Genomic DNA, 27675 nt, shown 5'->3' on the forward strand with positions numbered 1-27675 from the left:
GTAGTAATTTGGGGGTGGAAAATAAGGACAAAGTATAGAAACTTCACTCTCCAAGCTATTTCTACCAACAGTATAATGCAGTCATGTGTACAGCTTCCCAAAGTGACTTCTTTGAGGATGAAGTTAATTTAGCTGAATAAGCAAAATAATTTCATGGTCATACTTATGACATGTCATGTGTGCTCACAAGCACTAAAAAACGGCCCTTCCCAAAATATATCTCCCACTGTCCTACCAAGCTACCTAAAATTCAGAATACTTTGATCTGTAGAACGGATGGCTGTTGCTAAAATACCATATATTCTAAGCAAGGTGTAGCATAATACCTTAGCATGAATTTGCTTGACAGAATAAATCATCAGCCTTGACTGACACAAGGCAAGAGGACATAACTGATTTGGGGGGAAGGCCATCAGAGGGAAAGCCTCGAACCACCTTCTAATCCTTGAATCGAACACAGCACCCACTCCCCTCCAATTCCACACAACCGTCTTAAACACATCAGCCAAACACAGATGCATGGTCCAAGCGTGTGGTGATTTTTATTAAGAATAACTTTGGTTCTAAGAATTCCACCCTCAATTCTGTAATACTTTCCATTAAAAACAATTATACAAGAGCAAATACAAAAAATATTAAATTATGAAAACAAATCCATTAAGGCTCCCTTTATATATATTATATACACTCAAACAAGTCAGAATTTTTCAGAGTAGAAGAATAAAGTCAACTGTGAGAGCTTAGAAAGCAACACTACTCGGAGACTAGAAAACACGGAGCTATTTTAAGAAAACCGCAGAGTGGAAAAACGGAGCCATTTTTCTCAAAAATTGGCTCAAAGCACAAAACTGCTTGGATGTTCATGAGTCCTAGGGGTCTGGACTGTACAGTATGAAAGTGTGGAGGGAGAATGACGCCTTTTTAAACTCAGGCTTATAAGCTGAGCTGACCTGGCAATTTCAAAGAGCTTTTCTATCTGGACATTCCACTGTCTAGTGAGGAGACATCGCTTGACACTATTTACAAGTCTTCTTTTGGCCAAACCTTGGACTGCTAACCACTAATAATTTTGCAGATTTGTGAGTGAGACTGGGAGGGAAACACTCTTGGAATTTATTTTTTCCCAGTGAAGAATGCATTCTAGGTAAATTCTAGGAACAGAATTGGTCTTTCTAAAGGAGCCTGTTAGGGCCCTTGAGAATTTTATCAAGTGGCAGAATTGCTTCAAGGATACACAATCTAAAGATCTTACATATCCGGTTGGATTCAAGGCTATGAGCTACTCCTGAATCTTCATTTTACAAATTGCATCACTAGTCCACATGCACAGGGGCAGAACTGTAGTCAACGTACAATCGGAAACGTACTTTCAAGATGATCAGTTAATGCTCTTGCCTCTCTGAAAAGGAAGAAGGATGGAAAAAAATAGTTACCATTCCATCCTTCAAAAGTAACTTATGATAGAGCAACATTGTACCTTAAGCACCTCATATTTTATTCAAATAATACTTGCTGATGAGAGAAATAATCCATTTCAGGTGTAATCAACATGTTCTATGACTAGCAGTATATTATCTATGCATTTACTTTTGTCCTGTCCACATTAGGGGTGAACAGGAGCCTAATCACCAACCATGAAAACTACAGAATTCCCATAGAAAGCTACTTTCTACTTAGGCTTGTTGAGGATTCAAAAGCTCGGGATCCAGCTTTCTATGACTCTTGAAAGAAATTATAAGAAGAGCCTTCCGGGCTTCCCTGGTGGCGTAGTGGTTGAGAGTCCGCCTGCCGATGCAGGGGACGCGGGTTCGTGCCCCGGTCCGGGAAGATCCCACATGCCGCGGAGCGGCTGGGCCCGTGAGCCATGGCCGCTGAGCCTGCGCGTCCGGAGCCTGTGCTCCACAACGGGAGAGGCCACAACAGTGAGAGGCCCGCGTACCGCAAAAAAAAAAAAAAAAAAAAAAAAGAAGAGCCTTCAATGTAGGAATTACCGGCTGAATCGTTTCTACAAAGAACATACTGAATCCACACAAATTCTTCTAGACCACCCCAAGCAGAACGTCCCCCTGCCCATCCCGGCAATAGAAAAGGGATTTTGCGTTAAGAATCTGGCTGTAGTTGGTAACGCAGGGCTCACACGTGGAGTACAGCATGCCAGCTGGAGAGCGCCAACCGAGCAGCCTCCCCTTCCCCTCAGCTGTTCCTGAGAGATCAACAGTAGTCACAACATCATCCTTACGAACGCATCACCATCACTAAGGTAGTGGTGAACTAGCCTTTCTTCACAAGAAAAAAGGGCAAAGAGCTAGGTGACCATTAATCAGAAAATTTCAAAGGTTGGCTTCAAATAATATTAAAAATGTATAAATGCTATATATCTTCCAAATGGGCCTCCTTGAGACCAATCTACATTTGATTCACATTAAAATACCCAGAGAACTCTTCCTTCACAGCTCCACATGGGAGCTTTCCCCACACTGCTCTCAGGAGAAACCAAAAGATTTGGACCCTCTACTTTTGACACTGAGGTTGGGTTATACGGACTAGTTTTTATTCCTCGAAGGAGTGGGAGATTATTTCACATAAAAGGCGTGGCTGAGCAAGAAACTTAACAACAAAATAAAACAAAACCAACCCCCTAACAGTTATCAAAGCAAGACATGGATTTATATGATGGACCTTCCCTGAAGTAGAAGGTCACCGTGAAGCATCAGGGAACCAACAGGAACGGAAATAAGATCAAGACAGACGTTTACGTAGTCTTGTTTATGTATCTCTTTGTTCCCATATTTTTAAAGTTCCTCACTCTATTTCTGAATCTTAATGCCGACAAAGGTAAGAACTGTGTTCAACATGAATATTAACATTCTCTGGTGTTAAGCCTAACGTGGGTGAAAGTGTAAATAGACAAGAAAACAGAATTTACAAACAGTGGATATAACAGATCAAACGCATTTCTGCGCGATCTAAATTACTGAATGGGTAACTAAAGGAAGAACGAAACACATTTTCTTTACATTTGAAAAGAAAAAAGGCTCTGTGCCCCACTAAACTTGGCTTGAAAGAAAAACCAAGTAGTGCAACTCTCAGGAATTTATGCCAGTGTCCTCTTCCTTTTTTTCTTGTTGTTGTTATTTTTTAAGTCTTTGAACACACAGGTCCATTATCCCAACTTAAGTGCTGGGCAACGTCCTTCATTTGGCGAATAGGAACTGCAACAGTCACAGGTGTAACCGATCCAACCCGGATGGTAGGAAAACCAAAACCAAACTCTTTTCAAAGTAACAGTTCTCTGCTGGCTGGGATTCTCTCCAGGGGCTTTGGCCCTGAGGTTAAGTACTGGGGAGGCCCCTGCACACACTTTTTGTGTGCGCTGGGCTGGTGCGCGGTCTCTGCAGCCTGGACCTACGACTCCTGGGCTTGCGCCACTTCTTGGCCTGTTCTTCTGAGATTGCCTTTAACCTTCACAAACTCTGGGGCATTTTCTTGCTCTTCGCGCAATTTCTGCTTCTCAAGTTCAAGCTAAACCGAATTCAGAAACAGGAAAATTATTTACAAATTATTTACAAATGGACAGGCTTTCCAAAAACACTGTTCCTCTTTCCAAAGTCCCTAACAACTCCATTTCCCAACGGAAGGAAGTTTCTCCTGGTCTCCGCTTTAAATACATTTGTATCTTTACATACGTGGCTGGATCTAGGTGCTGGGGTAAGAATTCTGCACAGGAGCAGCAGCTGACTGGTTGTTGCTGAAATACCGAGGGATGACGAGAGCCTAAAGACTAAGGCTAAGACTTAAAACGGGACCCGAGGGCAACACGCACTTGCTCCACAGTCTTAAGCGAAGCTGAACGTCGCTCAAGTGCTTGAGCTCCCGGCACTGGGCTGTGCGTTCTGTGATATTCCCTGGTTTTGGCTTTGCCTCCTGAATCCCTTCTAGGTCCTCAACAGAATCCTTCCCTTTATCTTGAGTGTATTTTAGTCCACCTGCGGACACCTGTCTCAGCTTTTCCTTTCATGGTATAAAAACATTTACATCCGACGTGTCTGGGAAATTCTGCTTGTTCCAGCACCCTTTATTTCTCAGGACAAGGTAAGTCAGAGAAAGACAAGTACTGTATGATCTCTCTCACATGTGAAATCTAAAAACAGTGAAATCGTAAAAGCAGAGGGTAAAATGGTGACTAGCTAGGGGAGTGCGAAAGATGCTATTTAAGGGTACGTACTCGCAACTAGCAGAGAAGTAAGTCCTGGAGACCTAATACACAGTACGGGGATTATCGACAACAAAACGATTATAAACGTGGAAGTTGCTAAGAGACTAGAACTTAACTGTCCACACCAGCTAGAAGAAATGATAATTATATGATGCGACAGAGCTGTGAGTTAGCACTACGATGGCAATCATATTGCGATACAAATGTACCAAATCAATACATTGTGCCCCTTAATCAACAACAACCGAAAAAACACCTTTCACCCCAATCACCCCTACCTGCTCCAACTTCTGCTGCCGTTTTAATAGTTCTATTTCCAAGTCAGATTTCTTCTTTTGTGCCTCCTCTTCCTTCTGCTTTATTACTTGATCCCGTTTTCTCTTTTCCATCACTTTCTGCAGCTCTGGCTTATTCTGAGGGGCAAGTCCCCTGCAAAAAAGCATTAACAAATCACTTTGCTGTACACCTGAAATGAATGCAGCACTGTAAATCAACTATACTTCAAAAAAATTTTTTTAATTAAAACTAGTAAAAATAATTTTTTTAATTAAAAAAATATTTAAAGCATTAACAACATTTAAAAGTTTTAATCTAGTGGATGCATCTTTCATGAATAGAAATTTTAGGCGTCAACCACAGAAGAGGGGTCTCGTGACTTAGCGTGACTGTGATGCCTACCACCAGCTAACGGTCGACACTGGGAGCCTCAGAAATCCATGAGCATGAAAGGAAGCGCAAGAGCACCTTCCAACAGTAAGCAAAACCCATCGCTCGATAAAATCATCCTGAGCGCCTACCGTATGCCCGACGCTAGGTCATGCAAGGGAGGTTAGTGCAGGAGGTTTGGGTGGGGAAGGTGGGGAACAGCATGCTCATTCGCTGGGTGGGACGGTCACCCACCATGGAGAGGAAGATGTTGAAGCTTCCCAGGCTCGAGCCCCTGACCCCAAGTACTAAACGCAGCCTCGAGAGAAGCTAGCACAGACACTTCAACGACCAAATGGCCCAGAAACCTCTTCCAATCCTTCACGTTTCAGACTTGGGAGAGGATTCTTGCGCATCTAAAAGGCACGTCCAAGGTTCCATCATGGCTGGGGGCATGGCCCTGGAGAACCTGGATCCCGAATCCCAGGCCAGTACTCTGGAACCATTTCAACTGCTGACAACACACGGAAGTCAGCCTTCAGGGGACCTCAACACTGGGGAGAGATCAATCAGGCTGCCATCTCTTCAGATGGGGCGAAACAAAACCCAAACTCGGGCCATTCCCTAGCAACCCTCATCTGAAATGTCTGAGGCAGGTCAGGAGAAGGACGACGTTCACTGGCATTTTCGCAGGTGGGATTTCTGTCTATGTTAAAGGTCAGCTGGGACTTGCCTGGTCTCCATGTCCTCGGATAATTCCTCAGGATTTCTCTAGTCCGGGCTCCCCCTCTTCACCATCCTCTCTCTCTTGAGCCAGTCTCCACTAGCCCCTGAGTCATCTCAACTCATTATTAACTTTGACAATAAAAAAGAAACCAAAAAAGAAACAAACAAACAAAATACACAAAGGGCTTCCCTGGTGGCACAGTGGTTGAGAGTCCGCCTGCCGATGCAGGGGACGTGGGTTCGTGCCCCGGTCCGGGAAGATCCCACATGCCGCGGAGCAACTAAGCCCGTGTGCCACAACTACTGAGCCTGTGCTCTAGAGCCTGCAAGCCACAACTACTGAAGCCCGCGAGCCACAACTATTAAACCTGCGTGCCACAACTACTGAGCCTGCGCTGTAGAGCCCGTGAGCCACAACTACTGAGCCCACGTGCCACAGCTACTGAAGCCCGCGTGCCTAGAGCCCATGCTCCGCAACAAGAGAAGCCACTGCGATGAGAAGCCCGTGCTCCGCAACGGAGAGGGGCCCCCGCTCGCCACAACTAGAGAAAGCCCTCGCGCAGCAATGAAGACCCAATGCAGCCATAATAAATAGATTAAAAAAAAAAAACAGAAAGAAATATTAAGTTCAGCCATATTTCCAGTGAAATAAAAGAGACGGGTTATTTTTGCGATTTACAACTTATTTCACAATTATTAAGATTGTATGAGGAGGACAGAAGTATAGACAGACTACTCTGGAAATTAAGTCTTACTCAGTGTAATGAGAAAAGTCGCTTATGGTACTTCACTCCAATAGACTTAAGTGTCATTGAGCACCGGAAAATGTTTGTAAATAATCTGAGTAAAGACCCACGCAGTTTCATGACTATTAAAAAGTCTCAGGATGACAGTACAGACAGAGTTAAGGGATTTAAATTTTAGGATTAAGAATTTAGCTACCTGCATAATTTAAATTTCAAACTATAATTCACTGGTGAAATTAACTTCAACCGTTATTAAGTGCTTCTGGCTTATGCAAAAGCTGTTGAACAAACTCTGATGTATGACGCGTTAAGCTGGCATTCTATCACAACACGTGAATGGGTTTAATATACGGTATGCGTTTTCTGTTCAAAGATTTTACGCAGTGGTGCAGTAAGATAAAATATTTAGTAACACAAAACTCAGGAAAATGGTGCTTATATGATAAATGTCCTGCACTTATAACAGTCAAGAAGTCATACAAATTTAGTTAATATTTTATCAAGCAGCTCACTGAACTTTCTATGCTGAATGGAAAAAGTCAAGCACTGCCTATGTGATTCTCTGAGTCTAAAACTAGATCAGGCTGCAGAGATAGCAAGACAGAAATAAGCTCCAAATTTCATAAAAATTACAGTATCAGTCTCTGCATGACAACGTTGATTCTCTTTAATCAATTCAATTAACAAGAACTTTCAATCCCTTTATGACTGACAACTGCTTACGACCTGGGGGCTTGGTACCACCCAAGACCAACAGTTATTCCCGAACTGCTTCTCGTGACTATCACAGTGGACCAAGCCGATTTTTAAAATTAATATGTGCTCTTTGAAAAAAAAAAAAAAAAAGAGAGAGGTTAGGTGTTATATACATACATGCAAGATAAAAAGTGAAAGCAGGGCTTCCCTGGTAGCACAGTGGTTGAGAGTCCGCCTGCCGATGCAGGGGACACGGGTTCGTGCCCCGGGCCGGGAGGATCCCACATGCCGCGGAGCGGCTGGGCCCGTGAGCCATGGCCGCTGGGCCTGCGCGTCCGGAGCCTGTGCTCCGCAACGGGAGAGGCCACAACAGTGAGAGACTCACATACCGCTAAAAAAAGGGAAAGCACACCTAGACTCTCCCTGTTAGACATCTACGGGGTGCACCACTTGCACTGTAATCTAAGTGAATGGTGGCCCAGAAAATTGTACACGGTAGAGGCCCTGCACCCATTCCTGCACCCACAGATCACTCACTGTTTAGAGTGTGCCCCATACTCTCTAGACCCTTATCGGAGTACAGAAGTGCCCAAATTTCACCATGTCCATAATGCGAGACATTTATGTTGTTTCCAATTGTTCCCCATTGAACGCAATGAGGCGGGGAGCTTCCTTGTCCGTTTGTATCTCTCCTATCCAAGCATCTCTGCTGGCTACATTCATAGAAGCAGAATTGCTGGCTAAGTGTCTGCACATTTTGGATTTGGATGTGGACCGTGAAACTGCTTTCCAAATAGGCCGCAACAATTTGTACTCCCACCACCACTGATGAAGACGTACAGACGACGTTTAAAGGTCCGTTTCACACTTCATATAAACCACTGAACACATTCAGGGGCCGACTGGACCGGTCTATGTTCACGCCACTCCGCCTCCACACCGGCCACACTTGAACCCGTAAAAGGGAGAACGCCTCCTGAGCCAGGTCAGCACGGAGGCAGGGGCAGGTCTGGCGCCAACTCTAACACGACACGCTCCCTCCCCTGCCCACCCAGCCACACACCTCCTGGCCTAATATTTTTCTGTAGCGGGGAGGGGAAGGGTTGCCTTTGACTTTCAGGCCCTTGATCTTGAATCTTGGAATCTCCTGGTTTGGCCTGCCCTGCTCCACGTTTATGACTGAGCCATTTCAACCGGCGTGGATTCAAATGTAAATATTTCGACCTCAACTTCCCATATTTTTTTTCCACGTTGCAGGGCAACAAGCATTTACTGAGGATCTACCTATTTGTCTAACAAAGAACACCAACTGAAGAGTGACCAAAAACACAGGGACCTAGAAACTGTCGTCTGAAATGTACAAGCCAAAGAGCCATTGGCAGGGATGCAGAGTAGCCGGGTATGCTCTGTTTGCCCCAGAAGTACTCTTTTTAGGGAAGACAGATTCTCTCTAAATTATATTGGAAATATTCTCATTTTTTAAGACCTCTTGAACACTGATCTTTCAACTACCAAAAATAATGCCTCTTGCAATCTGCCTTGTTATAGGAACAAAGAATCCGAGAACCTGACACAGGGTCTTAATCGTCAGACTTGGTGGTAAACTGTGACCAGATCAAATTTTCAAGACTTTTAACCTGAAACTTAACTGGGTCCGAAAGACAGCAAATAGAGGAGCAGAATGAGATACTTGAAAGAGTGCAAGATACGGCGTTAGAATACCTATGAGGATATGCTCTCCTAAGCAAGGCAACTCTTTGGACTGCGACAGGTCTTCGAGTGAAACTGTGGCCACGCAGAGCAAAAGCTCCACAGAGCCTGTTTCGTGTACATCTCAGTTCTCTCTCCCTCTCCCACCCCTACCCCTTCTTCTCATTTATATGGTTATTAAATTTGATTCATCGCTGTCTTTAATTTAAACTGCCTGTAATTCTATGTTGATTTCTACCCTTTTTTTATTCCAATAAAACTATCATGTGAAATTGAAAAGACTCTTCAGCCAATGACTCTTGAGTTTCCTCTCACTCACATGTCGAATGAGAACAACCCCAAGACAACACACACTGGGTTGCTGGAAAGATCACTGGATAAAACATGGGAAGGCCCTTTACAAACCGCAGACAAGTAAACAGAGGTTCATTATGGTACAAACCAGTAAGCAACTATGACTATCCTTGAACCAAATATATATATATTATTGATGTGATACTTTCTATTATTCGGCCCTAAAACAGAAATAAAAACCCCACAGTCTCTAAAAAGCATGCATGATAGAAGATGAATAAAAGAGAAGAAACTGCTTGAGAAGTTTTCACTCTAAAACCAGTTGTATTCCTAATAAGAGGATCGTACCAAACTAAGATTTTACCTTGAAAAAACCGGAACGCATAGGATAAGATATATTCGTTTGATTTTGAAACCTCGCTTTAGTTTTCGTTTTTGTTTTTTTTTTTTTTTTAATGTACTTCTACAACCAGACCAGAACTTTTCAGAGAAAAAGGGGAAAAAGCAACAGGAAATTTCAGATGATGCTACATGGTAAGGGGGAAGATGGATGGGACTAAATGAGCACTTCTTATATGCCAGGTGTTTTAACAGGTATTTAAACATGCTCTCATTTACTTTCATTTTTTATAAGAAAGATATTTTTATCCCCTACTTTAGAGATGAAGAAACAGATCTCAGGAAGGAAGACCCTATCCAGGATCATAAAAGGTAGGTCAAGTTCAATGGCAAACCAGGATTCATACCATTTCTCCCTGACCTTAAGGCCCAGGTCCTCTCTATACCACGGTGCTGGAGTGAACACGAGCATTCTCCAAAATTAGCTGAGCTGGGCCTGGCTAAGGAGTCAGCTGTGCAAACAAGGAAAAGAAAGAACAGGCGACAGAAAGGCAAACAGGAATGAGGTCCATTTTCACAGAATGTGCCTACTCCAGGAAATTTGGAAACAGATTCAGTTGCACAAACTGAATGTAATGTTTTACACAGACAGACCCAGGCTACTAACTACATTTCTGCAGAATAGCCTATAGCCTCTAATTCAAAGAACAACTATTCCACCAACTTTGCTTTACCGTTGTCTCTATTCTGACGTGGAGCCTTTTCATAGATAAAATAGAAAAAACAAAAACCCAACAACAGTTTGAACTAGAATGTTCCTTAGAGATTAACTAAGTCTCCTACTCCTATCTGACAGGCAAGGGGACTGAGATCCAAGAGGTAAAGACAATCAGAAAATTATTTGGTTTAGGAAACCATTCGGCTACCCTCTTTTAGAGGATATTTAACTTTCCATCTTCCCACCAAAATGCAGACATGGTTTCCCAGGAAGGACGGCCTCCAAATTCTCTGGTCTGTTTAGGAACGTATACAGTCTTGTTTTGCTATGGGCGTGATGATACCAAATCCTTGGGGGTTTTGTTGTTTTTATGCGACAAAGACAGGTAGAAGCTAAGGACTTATTCAAAAGGGATCAAACTCACATTCTACTGATTAAGCGTTATTCAGACAGCACGCTAGTGTGCTGGGGACAGAAAGTAAGTCACATTCCCACATCTGGAGGGAGAAATGTAGTTACAAAGAGTTCCTGGGACAGAAGATATGAGTTCTGGAAGAGGTACACTCCGACGGAGAACTGCCATAAAAATGCCCCCTCATCCCTTTTTAAAATGTTTCATTTTTATTTTTAATTAGGCCCTTCTTCCAAAACGTTACCCCAATGCTGAGCTTGGTCTGCACATCTTTCAGTGCAGTGGGCAGTAGCTACCTTTTCACCAAGGCTTAGCAAAGAGTGAGCAGATGAGTGATCCACAGTTCCACAACTCAGATCAGCACAGTTTTACTATGAAGACCTGAAAACAGTTCTAAACGAAGCTTAACAGATCTTCTAGTAACCTTGTGTCCTAATAAATAAAGCAACTTTTCATCCTCAGCTCTCCCAGTCCAGTAGCCCTGCCCCTAATCACTTAAAACGCAGAGTACCAGCCATAAAAAAGAATGAAATAGCGCCATTTGCTGCAAAACGGATGGACCTCGAGATTATCATACGAACCAAAATCAGAAAAAGACAGACAAATACCATATGATATCATTCATATGTGTAATCTAAAATACAACACAAACGAACTTATCTATGAAACAGACTCACAGACAGAAAGAGGACTTGCGGTTGCCAAGGGGGGTGGGTAAGGGAAGGATGGATGGGGAGTTTGGGATGAGCAGATTCAAATCATTATATACAGAATGCATGAACAACGAGGTCCTACTGTATAGCACAGAGAACTATATTCAGTATCCTGTGATAAACCATGATGGAAAAGAATATGAAGAAGAATATAAATATGCATAACTGAATCGCTTTGCTGTACAGCAGAAATTAACACAACACTGTAAATCAGCTAGACTTCAATAAAATAAACTCTCAAAATTAAAAGAAGCAGAGTATACTGAACCCAATGCCCTAAATTACGTATGACACAGATGGAACTAAAAATGGTTTACAGAGAAGACTGAAAGTAAATGTTTTGCTCCTCTCCAAAAAACAATTAATAACAATAAAAATGATAGTAATCATTTAAAATGCTCCCTAAAAACAAACAAATGAAAACACAAGAAAGGGGGTCCTTATCTACTGTTAAGTCTGATGTGGTTCTAGAGACTTCTCCCTGCCACTCTACAGATGCTGAAGTGGGTGGTATCTGTTCTCACATTTCCCCAGATATATGGGGAAAATTCAGAATTTTTACAAATCTAAGCAATAATGTATTCCTCTTCGACGTAAGACACCCTCTTTTATCCTTAATCCAGCCCCTTCTGTACAAATTCTAAAATACGCATCCACTTGAGAAGGGGACCCAGGACCACAGAACTCCGAGAGACCCTGGGGCCGGCAGCTGAGCCTGCAGACGGCTTTACATCATGGGTGCCCTGACTCAAGGATGCGAAAGGAATAGGAAGTGTTAAATATGATCAAGAAACAAACAACTCTTCGAAGCCTTTGTAAACGTAACTAAACTTAAATCTAGTTACCTTAAAAGTCCCCTAAGGAAAACTCCGCTCAAGAAAGCATCTTACCTTTTTTGATTCATAAGAAGTTCTCTGTGAAGGTCTTGATGGTTCCGGGATGTTTTGACAGGATTGACTAGCTTCTGAGGCCTAATTAGTTCAGGATTGTCATCGTCTATATAGTCTGGCTCAGCCATGACGTTTCTCGGGATGAGATATGTGTCCTTCAGGTCAGAATCCTCCAGCGGGCTGTCTGAAACAGAAAGATGAAATTCACTGTGGTCTCTGCTCAGACGTCTGCACAGAGGCCGAGGCCCAGGACAGCCGGGCTGGCCCAGCAGCTGACACCGCATCCGCCACGGGGTCCTTCACCACTTCACTGAAAACTCTGAAGCTCTGTCAAAGAGATAGGGGCAGGGCTTCCCTGGTGGCGCAGTGGTTGAGAATCCGCCTGCCAATGCAGGGGACACGGGTTCGTGCCCCAGTCCAGGAAGATCTCACATGCCACAGAGCGGCTGGGCCCGTGAGTCATAGCCGCTGGGCCTGCGCGTCCGGAGCCTGTGCTCCGCAAGGGGAGAGGCCACAACAGTGAGAGGCCCGCATACCGCAAAAAAAAAACAAAAAAAACAAAAAAAAACAGGGGGCTTCCCTGGTGGCGCAGTGGTTGGGAGTCCGCCTGCCGATGCGGGGGACGCGGGTTCGTGCCCTGGTCCGGGAGGGTCCCACGTGCCGCGGGGCGGCTGGGCCCGTGGGCTATGGCCGCTGGGCCTGCGCGTCTGGAGCCTGTGCTCCGCAGCGGGAGAGGTCACAGCAGTGGGAGGCCCGCGTACCGCAAAATAAATAAATAAATCTATAAAAATAAAAAAAAAAAACAGAAAAAAAAAGAAAAATCTTTTGAAAATCAACGTGAAAATAAAGAGGACAAAAGCCCAAAGAATAAATAAGTCAACTCAAACAGAAAACTTGTAGCTGCCTCATTTGTTTATATATTTTAGGTATAAACACATGATTAAGGCTCAAAATTAAGGAGCGATAATATATATATCTAACAAATGACACCAAACATTCTTTAAATGCTACCTGCACTGACCTTTTAAAAACAAGCATGCCTGCAGCCCTCCCCCAAATGGAAACTCACAAACCTCGACAGTGGTAGGTTAGTGACCCCATCCCAGCAGCCTGACCGTGAACGCACCCCGAGGAGAATGTGCTCCTCGGTGGAGACTGGAGAGGCACCAAACACACTTGTAGGCAGTCTTGATTTTGTTGAAAAGCCAAGAGCAGTTTCATCCTAGTTAATCAGTAGACAAGAAGGCCCATATGCTTCCATAAAAGGACTGGTTTCTCTGCCCTAAACTCCGGGACATCAAATGCAAACAGATTCCTGCCCTCCTGAGGTCAACGTGTCAGCAGGGGTGGGGAGAAGAGTATTCCAGACACCGGAATGAGACAGGAGTCAGGAGCATGCCTGATGGGTCTGAGGGAGGACAGACACCAGAGAGGGTGGGGATGGAGAGGGACCAGTGGGGACGCAGGGGTGGGGTGAAGGTGATACGATGCGGGAACTTGAAGGCCAGTGTCAGGGCTCTGGCCTTTGCCCTGAGTGACAGCCGGGAGCCATGCAGGGCTCTGGGCAGGGAAGTGACGAGCTCTAACTCACGCGTCCAGACAATGACTCTAGCTGCTGAGTGTAGGACAGACCAAGGCGGCCAAGGAAAGACGCCGCCGGGAGGTGAGTGTCAGGGGACCCAGACGGTCTGGACCAGACAGATGCCGTTTCATCCCGGGCCTCAGGACTCCCCTAAAGGACTGCACACGAGGTATGAGACACAGAAGGGCCGAGGATGTCTCGAAGGGGCCTGGCCTGAGCAACAGGACAGAGTGGTCGTGGTGGAGGCCGTGCGGACAGCAGATGGGAGTGAGGTCAGCAGCTCCCTTTAGGACGTGTTGGGTGGGAGACGTCGCTGGACGCCTGAGTGGTGACGCGGTAACTGGGCAGCGGCTGGAGGGGATCTGCCGTAACTGAAGCCCCCAAACATCTTCCTTCTTCTTTCTCCCTGGTTTGCCCTTCTTCTAAGTGGGGACGGGAAAGGGAGTCCCGGCCTGAGTCAGGCGTGTAGACCTCAAGCGTGACTGCAAACCAGGCTAAGGGAGACCTTGTGGCTCCCGTACAGTGGACCACACTGGGGTCTGGGAAAGGTCACTTACGAGAAGGAGGGTGAGCTGGCTGGGAGCCACGCTGTGTGTCCCTGAGCACCCCTGGCAGTGGTGGTGGCCGGAGAACAATCTGGGGTCTGGTTCCTTTTCAGCAACTTTCCACCCTGGAGCCACGACACGGCAATAAGCATCTAACTGACCTCCTTGTTCGACTTTCTCCCCTCTGCCAACTACCTTCCCCATGGCTCCCAAGGCTGGGAAACACAGCTCTGATCGTCAGGGAACCCTCCCAGCTCACAGATCCTGTCCTCGACGACAGGAAATTGAACACTCACTGCTCCCCGTGTGTTCACAAGTCCCTGCCTTCCCCACCAGCATCCTGTGCCTGCAACCCGCCCTCTGGCAGGGCCGCTGATCTGCTCCCTACCCAACCCTGGACCACAAAGCCAAATCTCACTCACACCTTCAGGTCCAGACGAATGTCAGATCTTCCACAAAGCCCCCCGCCCAACTCCCCAGGTGCAATTCTCTGACCTCTAGACAACTATGGGGTTCTCTTTGCCCCCTTTTCCTAGTACTCACCAACCTCCACCTCGTGTTGCAGCAAAAGGTACATAAATCATATCATCTCTTCACCGCAAAGACCGCATCTGGTTTACGTTTCATATTCCTCAGACCCCTTGGACTGAGTCAATGAACAGTCAGTCCTTTAATGAAGGAACAGAGCCCACGAATAACTAGCAGGACAGGGAAGCCCTGGGCTGTTTGGAGTCCAGAGCAGCAAGTAAAGCCTGAAAGGGCTCCGAGCAGCGAGCATCCACAGCCCGAAAGGGAGGAGGAGACAGAAATACGTCTGGGAGTAAAAGCACTTTGTAACTGGATGTTATTATTGCTACGAAACATTCTTCCAGAAAGTAACATGAAGACACTCTTGTCATATACACGCCCCTGGCCCAGTAACTGATTCATAAAGTAATTTTTTTTTAACTGTCAGGTCAATGAAGGAAAATGAAGGTCAGCTCAGTACAGGAGAAGCAAACCTGGCTTGAGATCTTGGACAAAGCTTAAGATGTCTGCCCCTCGGTTCTCCCACCTTCTAAAATGAGTGTTGTTTTAAGAACAGGCTGAAGGGGCTTCCCTGGTGGTGCAGTGGCTAAGAATCCGCCTGCCAATGCAGGGGACACAGGTTCGAGCCCTGGTCCAGGAAGATCCCACATGCTGCGGAGCAACTAAGCCCGTGTGCCACAACTACTGAGCCCATGAGCCACAACTACTGAGCCCATGAGCCACAACTACTGAAGCCCGCACGCCTAGAGCCCGTGCTCCGCAACGAGAAGCCACCGCAATGAGAAGCCCTCACACCGCAACGAAGAGTAGCCACCACTCGCCGCAACTAGAGAAAGCCCGCGCACGGCAACAAAGACCTCATGCAGCCCAAAAAATAAATAAATAAAAATAACACTTAGAGTTCCGGCAGAGAGCACGGTGAGAAGCGGATCGCGGCCTTCTAGCCCGGGGCCCTCCAGGCCCTCCGGCCTCTGGTCGGCAGGTGAACTGGGGGGCCCCCGGGACAAGCTCAGGCTGTGTCTTACCGAGCCCCAGAGCCCTCGCCGCAGCCGCCCACTGGCAGGGCCCGAGCCTGGAAGCAGCAACGAACTGCTCCCCCACCCCCACCTCCGCGACTTAATGGCGGCGGCCCCTCGGAGCCCAGATCCCGCCCACCGCCGGGTCTCTTGACCCCACGCTGCAGGGGTTAGGCGAAGCCAAGGACATGGCGCCTTTGGGCGTCGGGTGTGGCAGGGCGAGAAGAATGGCGGCCACTGGAACGCTGCGGAGGGCCGTTAGAGCCTCGAGGGCCCGGGAAGGGGGCTCCACGTGGAGGCCAGCTCAGCCACCCTTAGGCCTTGGAGCCCGCGCGGATCCGGGACCTGAGGTGACCTCTCTGCCCCAGTTGGACGAGACCTCACCTCGTCCGGACAACGACGGACAAAGGCCTTAACGGGCCCGGAAGGTGAGCGGAGCCCCGGTGGACGACGGGTGGAATGTTAGCAGGTCATCGGGCGGTTGGTCGTCGTTCTACCAAGACCTCGATGTCGGAAGATAGAAATGGTAGAATAACGTACCACACGCGGCCAATAGGAAGTGCCCGCCAACCTCTGGGAAGATTTACTGGCCATTTATAGAAGGCCTGTGTATATAATATGAAAAAGCTGCTCTCAACTTTCCCCCCAACCTTTCGAAAGAAAACTTTTCACTACATATAGGCCTTCTAGATGTGAAGAGGTTGCCGACGTATGATAGAGTTAAAGTCACATGTCTTGTAAATGCCCATTTGTTTCTTTAAAAAAACCGTAAAAAAGAAATGTCTTCTGGAAATGACTTTTCGAAATGGAGTTGTTGGACCACCTCTAGAGGCGACATCAGGAGCCACAGAGGTCCACGTTTGTTCAGTGGGTTAGAGGACATGGAATGGAAGACGTTGAGGAGGAAGAAAAGAAGGTTCTGTGCCAGACTGGTCACAGTTAGAAGACATTTGCATATTAGAACCATTGGTTTGTGTGTGCATTTTACTCCTTACTACTGTATGTGTAGTTGACAATAAGTACTTTTTTGAAATATCTAGTCTTTCTAGATCTTCTAAAGTGCCTGATATTTGTTCAAAGTAGAGGTAGTAAAAAGACATTTTGTAAACATCTTTTTGTTAAAATTCGTATGAAATGTTGTTTGGGGGGGAAGGGATGGCCAAACCACCTTTTTGAACAGTACACAGTATGCACTGTGTTTGTTTGTGCACTGGTGCAAGGTCGCGGGGAGGAGAAGGAAGTGCAAAGAGCTCTGTGCCAGTGTGTTTATAGTGAGGCAAGATTAACCACTGTCTTTTTTATGTTCCCGCATTTTGTTTCACTTTGCTGTGTATATAGTGTATATAATGGACAAATGAGTCCTAATTTACAACATCTAGTCTTTCTAGATGTTAAAGAGGTTGCCAGTGTATGACAAAAAGTTAGTAAATAATACATTTTGTACATTTTGTGTTAAAATTTCTAGGAAAGGTTGTCTTCTGAAAATTTGAGCGTGACAGCCCTCTGGGTTGGTGGAAGGGGGAGAGAGAAGGGGGTTGGTCTTAGAATGGCTAGAATGCTGGTATTTTGAAGACAGTTTCAGATTATAACTGTTACATGTGTGCAGTTCATTCAGTACTGCTCTGTATATAGTGGACAAATTAAGTCCTTATTTGAAACATCTAGTCCATCTAGATGTTTAGAAGTGCCCAACGTATGTTAAATGTAGAGGTAGTAAAATATCACTTTGTAAATAACTTTTTGCTAAAATTCACAGGAAGTACTGTCTTTGGGAATGTTAAATGTTAAACCACCTCTCTGAGCAGTATACTATTGTCTATACTTGTTCAGTGGTTTGGAGGAGGGAGGGAAAGAATTGCAAAAGGTAATATGCTAGTGTGTTCATACCTGGACATTTTCAGACAAAACCATTTTTTGTATGTTCATTTTGTTTTGCTGTGTATATAGTGTATATAATGGACAAATTGAGCCCTAGTTTTGCAACATCTAGTCTCTAGATGTTAAAGGGGTTGCCAGTGTATGACAAAGTAGTAAAATGAGCACATTTTGTATACTTTATTGAAATTCATAGGAAAGCTTGTCCTCTGTAAATGACTTTTGGATATGAATTTGTTCAACCACCTCTAAGCATTACATATTCATGTACTTGTCCACTGGATTGGTGGTGGAGAGAAGGAAGTGAGGGAGGAAATGGTTCAGGCCAAAATGGTCATATTTAGAAGATACCTCAGATTATAACCATTGTTACATGTGTGCAATTTTATTTAACAGTGCTGTGTACATAGTGGACAAGTAAGTTCTTATATGAAATATCTATTCTTTCTAGGTGTTTAGAAGTGCTTGATGTATTTAAAAGTAGTTTTAGTAGAATAATGCTTCTTGTAAATAGCTTTTAAAAACTGATGGGAAATACTGTCTTTGGAAATGGAATTGTTAAACCTCCTCTCTGAACAGTATACTCTGTGCTTGTTCATTGGGTTTAGGGAGGTGGGAGGGAAGATTGCAAAAGATGTTTTGCTAGCAGGTACTAGAACATTTCAACTTACCCATTGCTCTGTATGTTACATGCATTTTGTTTAACTTTACTGTATATATTTTGTATATACTGGACCAATGGGTCCCAATTTTATAATATCTAGTCTCTAGATATTAAAGAGGTTGCCAATGTATGACAAAAGTAGAGTTAGTAAACTAACACATTTTGTACAAAAAAAAATAACACTTAAAAAAAAAGAGAACAGGCTATAATGTGGATATAAGTATTCGCTATAATCTCTGGCAGGTCTATGATGCCAGATTCAATAAATGGAAACTATTATTAGTCAAACTATGTGACTAACAACATTCCATATTTTATTCAGAGGTCTGGGAAACCCTGTATACACAAAGCTCTACCTCTGAAGGCCTTTAAAGCATAAGAGTTCTCCGAAAACATACGAGTTCAACTAGGTGACCCACAGGCACTGAAACGAAGGCACAAACATTCTCCCTCTCCTTTCTCTCCAGTTTGCCCTTCTTCTCAACCAGCGTGGGGAAAGGGCCACGAAGCCCCCTTCACGTTCTCGCCGGTAACATTCAGTGGTTCTAAGACCCACTCAGGCTACAAACATTAAGAACCTTCTGCAAAGTGTAAAAAGTCTATCACACACACATGGAGTTCTGAATGGCTCAGGCTACAGTGCAGGGTGTATATCAAGGAAACAAGGCTGCTAGTGAGGATCTCTGATGCTGTTCTGAAGTGGAGGGGATTCACTGAAAGATTTTTAGCCATTGAATAACAACACAGATTTGCATTTTAGACATATACTAATGCTATGCACTGAAAAATGCAACCTGATGAAAATTCTGCCTTTAATTCCTGAGAATCAAGAAACGGAAATCATCACTAAACTCTACTATCCCAGAGAGTAAGGAAATCCCATCCTTACAGATGCCTTCTGAGTCCTTGCTTTTGCATTTTTTTCCTCTTTCAAAGGTTAACTCTGGGCCCAAGCCTCTGCCTGTCCTGGGTATTTTGTGTTGATTGCTTTCCAGAGGCAAATAACCATCCCCACAGAAAAATTCCACAGCTCGACTAATAAAACAAACATTTCACTGCATCTGAGTTTCCCATCAGTCTATTCCTGGCTCCAGTAGTTCACTTACATATTGTTACATCACAAAGATATATTTTTTTTGTATTTTGGCCTCAGGGCTTATGGGATCTTAGTTCTCTGACCAGGGATTGAACCCGGGCCCTCAACAGTGACAGCGCAGAGTCTTAACCACTGGACCACCAGGAATTCCCACAAAGATAAAATTTAAAACCTAATCCTTTGAGATGAAAAATCAGAATTTACAGATTATGCTAAATTCCACGTTTCCCTTAATATTTAAAATCTAATTCTACCTAGAAGTGCTAATAAATGAATCCTTTAGAAAACAATACTGGGACTTCCCTGGTGGCACGGTGGCTGAGACTCCAAGCTCCCAATGCAGGGGGCCCGGGTTTGATCCCTCATCAGGGAACTAGATCTCACATGCATGCCACAACTAAGAGTTTGCATGCCACAACTAAGGAGACTACGTGCCACAACTAAGACCCGGTGCAACCAAATAAATAAACAAATAAATATTTTTTTAAGCAATGAAAAAAATAAAAAGGAAGAAGACAATACCTGAAGCCTGTCGGTGCATGCAGGTTACAGCTGTACTAGAACCAAGCGAAGCTAAACAATTAAACATCTGAACTGCTGCGACTTCTTCTGGAAAGTGCAAAGTAATTCCAAGGCAGTTTTTAAGAGCATTTGTTTCCCAGGCTGTCTCTAAGAGATTCTAGCAACCTTCTCACGATACCCTGAAAAACCCAAGTCATTTAAGATCGCAGGCCAGCCAAGTCCAGGCCTGGGTCAACCTGGAAGGGGAACGGCTGTCTCTGGACCCACGGGAATCTCCTGCAATAGCCACTGTTCCCAGAAGGGAGGCTGGCTGGCTGTGAGGAGAAAGGCCTTGAGAGAGCAGAGAGTGAGTTAAAATGGGAATTTCTCCCAAACAGCCCAGGGCTCCACTGACAAACTCCTAAGCCTGGGGTGAACCTAAGGATTCAGTCTCGCTGCCAGGAGACAGTGGCAGCATCTGGTACCCAAAGGCATCAGACAAGTGCCCAGATGACCTCTGTGGCCACAAACCTAATAAACTAAGGCTGACAAATGACACCAAACCACAGCCATCCACAAGAGCTCATAAATGTGATTTTTCCAGCTCTACCCGGCCCACTGCTGCTAGAACTTCAGACCCGCAATAAACTGGCCACAAAGATGCTGCTGTACACATGCCAAACACTGACGCGCTTGGGAAAATACCAAACTCGTATTCTCATCGGTTTTTGCATCCCCCCAAAATGTATTTTTACAAAAAAAATAAGGCACATATTTTATATTTAGAATATGGGAAAGAAGTCAAGAAAAACCTCGGGAAGACAGAACGCGTGCCAAGGTTAAAGATGAGCTGGTCAGGGTGAGGCAGGACCAACCAGTAGGTGGCGATAGCTCCGCAAATCACGAGGCGTCCATTTCCAGGATGACACCCGCACCTCACCCTGAAAAAGCATCAGAGAGATGCCACAAAAGGAATCCATTGTGGAGTCACTGTGCATCTTCCCTCGATGCTGTCCACAAGCTTCTCCCCATCATTTCAGCCTCATGACGGCCCAGTGAGGCAGGAGGTTTTACTCTCCATGAAGTCTCCAAATTCCCTATAGGCTCAGACAGCTTCAAGGCCACGGGCTCCAGGTCACACCAACTGGGTCTAAATTCCAGTTCTCTCATTTACTGTAAGTGTGACTTTGGGCCAAGCTTTCTCACCAGTTTAAAAAGAAGAAGAAGAGGTAGAAGAAGTGGAAGAGGAAGAAGCAGCAGCAGCCAGGGAAAGATTATCTTATAGGGTTATGAAGAATAAATGCACACCCAATGCAGGGCCTGGAATAGTAAGCGTCCAGTAAATGTCACCTGCGATGAGTGCTGTCATGGGCAACAAATAACGACTAGTAAAAATAACCCTGTTACTGCTGCCCCAGGTTACACAGCTACGAAAGGGCAGGACCAGGATTTGAACTAGAGGCTGTCTGATTCCACGGGTATGCCCTCAAGCATCCCACTCTTCTGGGCCGTGATAATGGTGGGGCAGGGGGAGGCAGGAGAGGAGACAACAGGTTTCGCTTTAACAGGATGACTTTCTCTCTCAGAAAGCTTTTAGGAGCTTTATAACATCATAGCTTTATAACCCCAACCAGAAAACATCTTGCAGAAAGTCACACTAATGTGGGGAAAGGTTGCGAGAGGGACACAGTTTCTTTAAAACGTATAAATGTTTTTATAAGGACGCGCAGAGTAGCGATATTCATAACAGCCCCAAACTGGAGGCAACCCAAATGTCCATTAACCGTCAGATGGAGAAGTAGATGGTGGTGTGAGGATATAACGGAAGAATACACAGCAATGAGAATGACAACAGCAGGAGGACCGAACCTCACAAATACAACGTCAGCAAAAGAAGCCAGACACACAGGAGTCCATCCTGGATCATTCCACGGATCTGATGTTCAAAACAGGCAAACCCAGCCTCTGGTGTCAGATGTCAGGATAACGGTTACCTTGGGAGCAGAGAGGCAGTGGGTGGGGAGAAAGGGGGCTTCTGGGGTGCCGGTAAGGTTCTGTTTTCTGATACAGGTTCTGGTTACACAGGCACATTCACTATGAAAATTCACCCATCAGTTCACTTTTGGGGCTCATGCCCTGCTCTGTATGCATATTATCCCTCAATAAATACCGTACATATTAAATAGCTATTAAACTTACAATCTAGGGATCATTCAGTTGCTGCTATATGATTACAATTTTGTTATTTCATCCATTTTAAACCCTGTTCAGTCCATGAGAAGTAATACCACCAGGTTTGAAGACCACCCATCCTGGATGAGAAGCCTGGTTATGCCACTTACCAGTTATGTGATTTTGTACAAATGACTTAACCTGTGTCTTGATTTCCTCACCTGTAAATCAGGGCTCGTACACCCACGTTTGCAGAACTGTCCCAAGCATTAAAAAAAACTTAAGGAAAACATTCACCATACGTCGTACCAGCCCATGTGGCAGATGTTCAATAAACTGGACAGTTAAGTAGTTCCAACAAATTAACTCATTAATCTAACCCCCCATGAATCAATGTCCTATCACAGTGAAAAATGGATGACCACGCACTACAAGTATACTATTTTAGACCAAGTTTAATGGTGAACCCCATCTCGGCCTCTGCTCATTTTTTCAATTTGGACTTAGATGGGAGAGAGAGAGAGAGAGGGTCAGGGAGGGACGAAGTGGAGGGGAGAAAACAAAATCCCTGACGGCACAGCCAAAGCACAGAGAGGAGCCCGCAGCCCAAGGCTGGGATGCCGTGAAAACCCTGACCATCTCCCAGTCTCTGGGCTTCAGTCTTCTTATCTTTACAGCTGAATGGCTGTGTCGCCCTGATTGCTCAGTAATCTGTTGTAAATGACTGCGCTGCGTACAGAGCTATCATACAAACGTGAGGGATCTATAAAAACATAAGTTAGTCCAATGTAAAGAGTCTAACTGTTCAAACATCAAGTCACTCTTATTAGTGGTCACGATTTACTTAACCTCCCATGGCCCGCGTGGAATCTGAACTCACGACCCAATGGCAGACAACTCTACAAAAAAAACAAAACAGAAAACAGGCCAGATCTCTTTAGAGGCATGTTTGGCACAAGGTTCAGTCAAACCCTGTGGTAAAGGGGTGGGGAGAGAAGCAATGGGTGGAAGACAGACAGCAAAAGTGTCTCCCCAAAGCACAATACTTTACACTTCTGCACTGCACTGCACTGGTACTATAAGTAAAGTGTATTGCTCCTGCACGTTTCTAATCAAGTTTCTACACCATTAACAGTGCATTTTTCAATATAATCTAACACAAAATTACTCAAACACATACAAGGGGTAACCTGAAAGTAAATGCCCGGAATGTCAGGACCTCAGAGAACACTTATACCTAAGTTGGGCGCCCAAGATCCTGCCGGTGCCTGATCAGAAGAAGGTGATGCTGACAGTCAGCAGATGCAAGTATCGGTTGCTTTCCATGGAAACCAGCAAATCAACCCTGTGACTGAATTCCTTCTGCCTTCTAGCTCCCCAAAGTCTAATGCTTTGCTAAAAAAATTTTAAAAAGAAAGCAAAAAAAAAAAGGAGTTTGCTATGTTGCCTAATGAGGTCATGCTCAAAGCCTAAGTAAAAGTTAAAAGCAAAAGCAGTTCTTGAATAATCTGGTTTTACTAGAAAGGTGGATATTCAAGCTACCTTGGAAAACTGGGAAGACAAACTATACAGAGAAAATAAAAACAAAAACCACTCTGGGGGTGTGAGAAAAAAAAAGTCTCTATGGCTTCCCTGGTGGTCCAGCGGTTAAGACTTCGTGCTTCCACTGCAGGGGGCGCGGGTTTGATCGCTGGTCAGGGAAGTTCCGCGAGCCGCGCGGTGCAGGCAAAAAAAAGAAGAAAAGTCTCTAGGTAGAACAAAACTAATATAAAACGGATAAAAATTCCCTGAGCCGCTTGGTGGAGGGAGGAAGGGAAAATGGTGAAAGAGGTGAATAAAATCCTTCAAGGGCTCTCAGCCAGCGATGACATCCCTCCGTCCTGGCAGGCAGCTGATCCAGGTGATGTTTCACTCCGATAACTAAACAAGTCCCCGAATTTCAGATGAGACACGGATTCTCTACATTCCCTCCCTCTGCCTCCAGAGAAGATTCTAGAATTCCCTGGTAGACAACAGCACTAACTCTGCAAGCAGTGAGCACGCCTGAAGGAAGGAGAAGGGCCAGCCAGCGGGGGCCTCACCAGCGGGGGGACCCCAGCAGAGCTGCAGCAGGGCCACCACCTCCGCACGGGGAATGGCAGGGCCTGCTGTGTCGCTCACGTTCCCGCAGGACAACAGCACAGGGCGGCTTCTCATCTGAGCAGATGCACTAGGGCTTCTCCCCAAGGAAACACCTGGGCCTGAGTACGAATCGACAGGGATTTCAACCTGGAAGGACCTTAGCAAACCTCCTGCTTCCCAACTGCTACCTGGGGGGCAGATGTTCTTTCAGATCCAAGGTCCTGTGCTCTGGCCCCCAGGCCTGTCCACAGGGGCTGTCTGTGACCTGTAAGGCACTAGGGACAAAAAGCCACCACTGGATGCCTAGCAGAAAGAGAGCGCAGAAAACCTCCCAGTCCACAAATATGGGGTGCTCCTGGCTTCCTGGGGTACATTCTCCCCAGCCTCTCCCTGGAATTCAAAGCTGCTGTCCATCTCCTTCTTGACCTGAAAGCCAGCCCCTTGGACAACCCTCTCTCCTGGGCCTCCCTGCACCGGAGGCCCAGGTGCCCTCTTCCAGCCTGATCTCTTGGCGCCAAGAGTTCTCAGGATCAGGCCCAGCCTAGACCCTTCTCTGGGTCCCCAACGCCCTCAGCCCTCCCTCTCTGTGAGCCATTTCTCGGTGGGGTGCTTCCCTCTCCTGAATCTCCCCACGGCCACTCCCCCAGGCCATCTTCCTCTTGTCTGCAGTGCTGAGAACAATTTCACGCGGTACTCCCTTCCCGTGTGAACTTGACACTTACAAGTCAGTTCTTCATGCATCTCCAAGTGGTCCCCCTTGAAGGACCGATGTGCGTCCCTTCAGAAAGGAAAAGACCCCCGACTGACTTAAGTCATCCCCCCACCTGGAGCACAACGCCTCGCACTTATGCCATCCAAAGCGGAATTAGCCCCACTGTAAGCAGCTGACGAAGAAGAACCAGCAGGAAGCTGGGGCCACCGCCGCCCTGTGCCTACGGCTGAGCTCCAGGGGCCAGCGGTACATCTGTCTTTACTCCCTCCTGCGTTCCCAGCACTGGGCTGCGCGCCACCCCGTGGGCACCCGACAGAACTGCACCGAATAAAGGGGACAGATGCTGAAGCAACAGAGAATCCAAACGAAGGAGCTCATCCCGGGAAGCTTTTCCTGATTCCTCTCGCAGTTTCCCTCCTTTCTGTCCCAACAGGACGCCGTTAACACTTCTCTAAGGATGCTCATGGCTGCCTGTATGAAAACTACAAGTTTGCTTATCCCTCACATTAAAGTTCCAAAGGAAAGGCCTGACTCTTCCTCATGTCTTATCCCCAGAAACACCACTATGAGCCTTCCGCGTACTGCTGAACTCAATTTGACCTGTTGACAAGTGAGGTGCAGAGCTCAGGCTTACAGAAGGCGCCAGAAACACGGGAGGGGGAGAGAGGGCACCTCATGCTTTGAACAGACTCTGTCCTCACTTGATCTTCAAAAAGCACAGAATGAGTGAGAGACAAAAGTTCCTGGTTCTCCTGATACAGATCAGTCCAGGGAACCACACGCCCATTTTTCTAGCCCAGCAGATGATGCTCCCTCTTGCACAAGATGACTCCCCGAAACCCTCACTCAAAGTCCATAACGTGAATTGCTGCGTACGAGCTAGGAGTCTTTTGCCCCAGAAAGATAACTCAGATTGTTGTCTGCTGGGAAATAAATCTGAGTGCGCTGGCTTGCATAAATATTCCCGTGAAGTAATTAGCACTTCATTAACATGCGGCCCATCAATCTGCACAAACCTCTAAGCAACTGAAATGCTGTCCAATTAACAGATTTTTTAAATAATTGATTACCTTAAACTCATTAGCCTTAAAATTGCCATAGGCTGATAAATTACACTTATCAAATAACATTTGATAGATGACCATTAAGTGGTTCAGAGTCTCTCTCTCTCTCCTAGGTGAAGCAGCGTGATGAGATCTGAAGTTCAGGGATCCTTGATTCTATCCGTTGAAGAGTGTTCTGTGGTCTAACAGTGTCACCCAGTGGCAGAAGTCTCACAGTTGTGTTCAGAGCAGCTGTTGCTTTTTAAAAGAAGTATTTGTCACATGTGTTTCTTTACTAAAAGGAAAAGAAGAAAACTATTTTGGGGGAATTGCTCTAAGAAAACTAGTGTGTGTAAATTCTAGAAAACACGGCACTGGCATAAGACAGCTCCCCTACGTCCAAGGTTACTTTGAAGCCTTTGGGGACCATACAGACGTGTGCAGACATGACGAGAGACACAAGGGAAGTTCCTGTGACTCAGGGACGGTGCAGGTTTGACATGAAATCAATTCAGTGTCCCAGGGCTGAGCAATAGGGTCACCCCCTGCTGTCTGCTTTCTCGTCCACCATTCGGCCACTTCAATTCTCAAAACCCTGGCTCTCCCAGAACAAGGAGAAAAAAACCAGCCAGTTCTGTTCCAAGGTTGACTATCTGATTTTAGAAGCTTATGAGGTGACGCTTAATTGAAAATAATAAATTATTTAACTTCCTTATCGGTACAAAGAGAAGGCTGGACCAGATAACCCTTGAGATCCCTTCCTGGTTCTAACATTCTGATAATACAGAAGAGTTCGGCTGGTCTGTCACTCCCCACAGCACAGGGGCTTCTGACCCAAGGCTGTGGAACTCTGGCCCCACCATCAGGGCCAGACAGACCACAGAGGTGCCCCAGTACGTTCCACGCACACCCCACCTCGGTCTCCACTCCTCTCGTTCCTGTCCCCAGTGCATCACATCTACGCTGAGCAGGCTTTCTGCTCGTGACTGCTGCACTTCCCCAGATGCAGCCACCCTCCCTCGAGTCCCTCTAGAAGAGTCTCAGCCACTTGGTCCAGGGCTAGAGCTGCCCACATAGGATGGGGTGCAGACTAGACTTTATTAAACCAAAACTCCCAATCCAGGGGGCTCCCAATACTCTAGTCAAGAATCACACATACACCATATACGATCAATAAAAACAAAGCATTGTTTATTCCTCTTTGCATAAAATCACCTACAGCAATTAGATATTACACTATAATTAAATTAATTCAAGTCTGACTCCTGAAACTACCCTGAAATCAAGCCACAATTCAGCCCTCTTTAGGATTGGTTCAAGATGGCGGAGTAGAAGGACGTGCTCTCACTCCATCTTGTGACAGCACCGGAATCACAACTAACTGCTGAACAATCATCGACAGGAAGACGCTGGAACTCACCAGAAAAGATACCCCACATCCAAAGACAAAGGAGAAGCCACGATGAGACGGTAGGAGGGGCGCAATCACAATAAAATCGAATCCCATAACCACTGGGTGGGTGACTCACAGACTGGAGAACACTTATACCACAGAAGTCCACCCACTGGAGTGAAGGTTCTGAGCCCCACGTCAGGCTTCCCAACCTGGGGGTCCAGCAACCAGAGGAGGAATTCCTAGAGAACGAGACTTTGAAGGCTAGTGGGATTTGATTGCAGGACTTCGACAGGACTGGGGGAAACAAAGACTCCACTCT

General features: G+C 45.7%; 1 protein-coding gene across 5 annotated transcripts in view; it reads right to left on the reverse strand.

Moving 5' to 3' along the window:
* Window positions 1-518: 518 nt before the first annotated feature.
* The window catches only part of FAM107B (family with sequence similarity 107 member B), a 218375-nt gene continuing 191218 nt past the window's right edge, over window positions 519-27675 (reverse strand). For 3 of the 5 annotated variants that reach the window (XM_060006267.1, XM_060006270.1, XM_060006269.1), the window contains 3 exons: window positions 12106-12289; window positions 4495-4645; window positions 519-3522 (listed from right to left, as the gene is read on the reverse strand). In XM_060006267.1, coding sequence (XP_059862250.1) covers window positions 3406-3522; window positions 4495-4645; window positions 12106-12289 — 452 coding nt within the window. In that variant the 3' untranslated portion in view covers window positions 519-3405. Of the gene's footprint in view, window positions 3523-4494; window positions 4646-12105; window positions 12290-13178; window positions 13327-27675 lie in introns of those variants that run through there. The other 2 variants (XM_060006268.1, XM_060006271.1) reach the window with 2 other exon arrangements.

The sequence above is a fragment of the Delphinus delphis genome, chromosome 2 (assembly GCF_949987515.2).
Source record: "Delphinus delphis chromosome 2, mDelDel1.2, whole genome shotgun sequence".
Taxonomy (NCBI): Eukaryota; Metazoa; Chordata; class Mammalia; order Artiodactyla; family Delphinidae; genus Delphinus; species Delphinus delphis.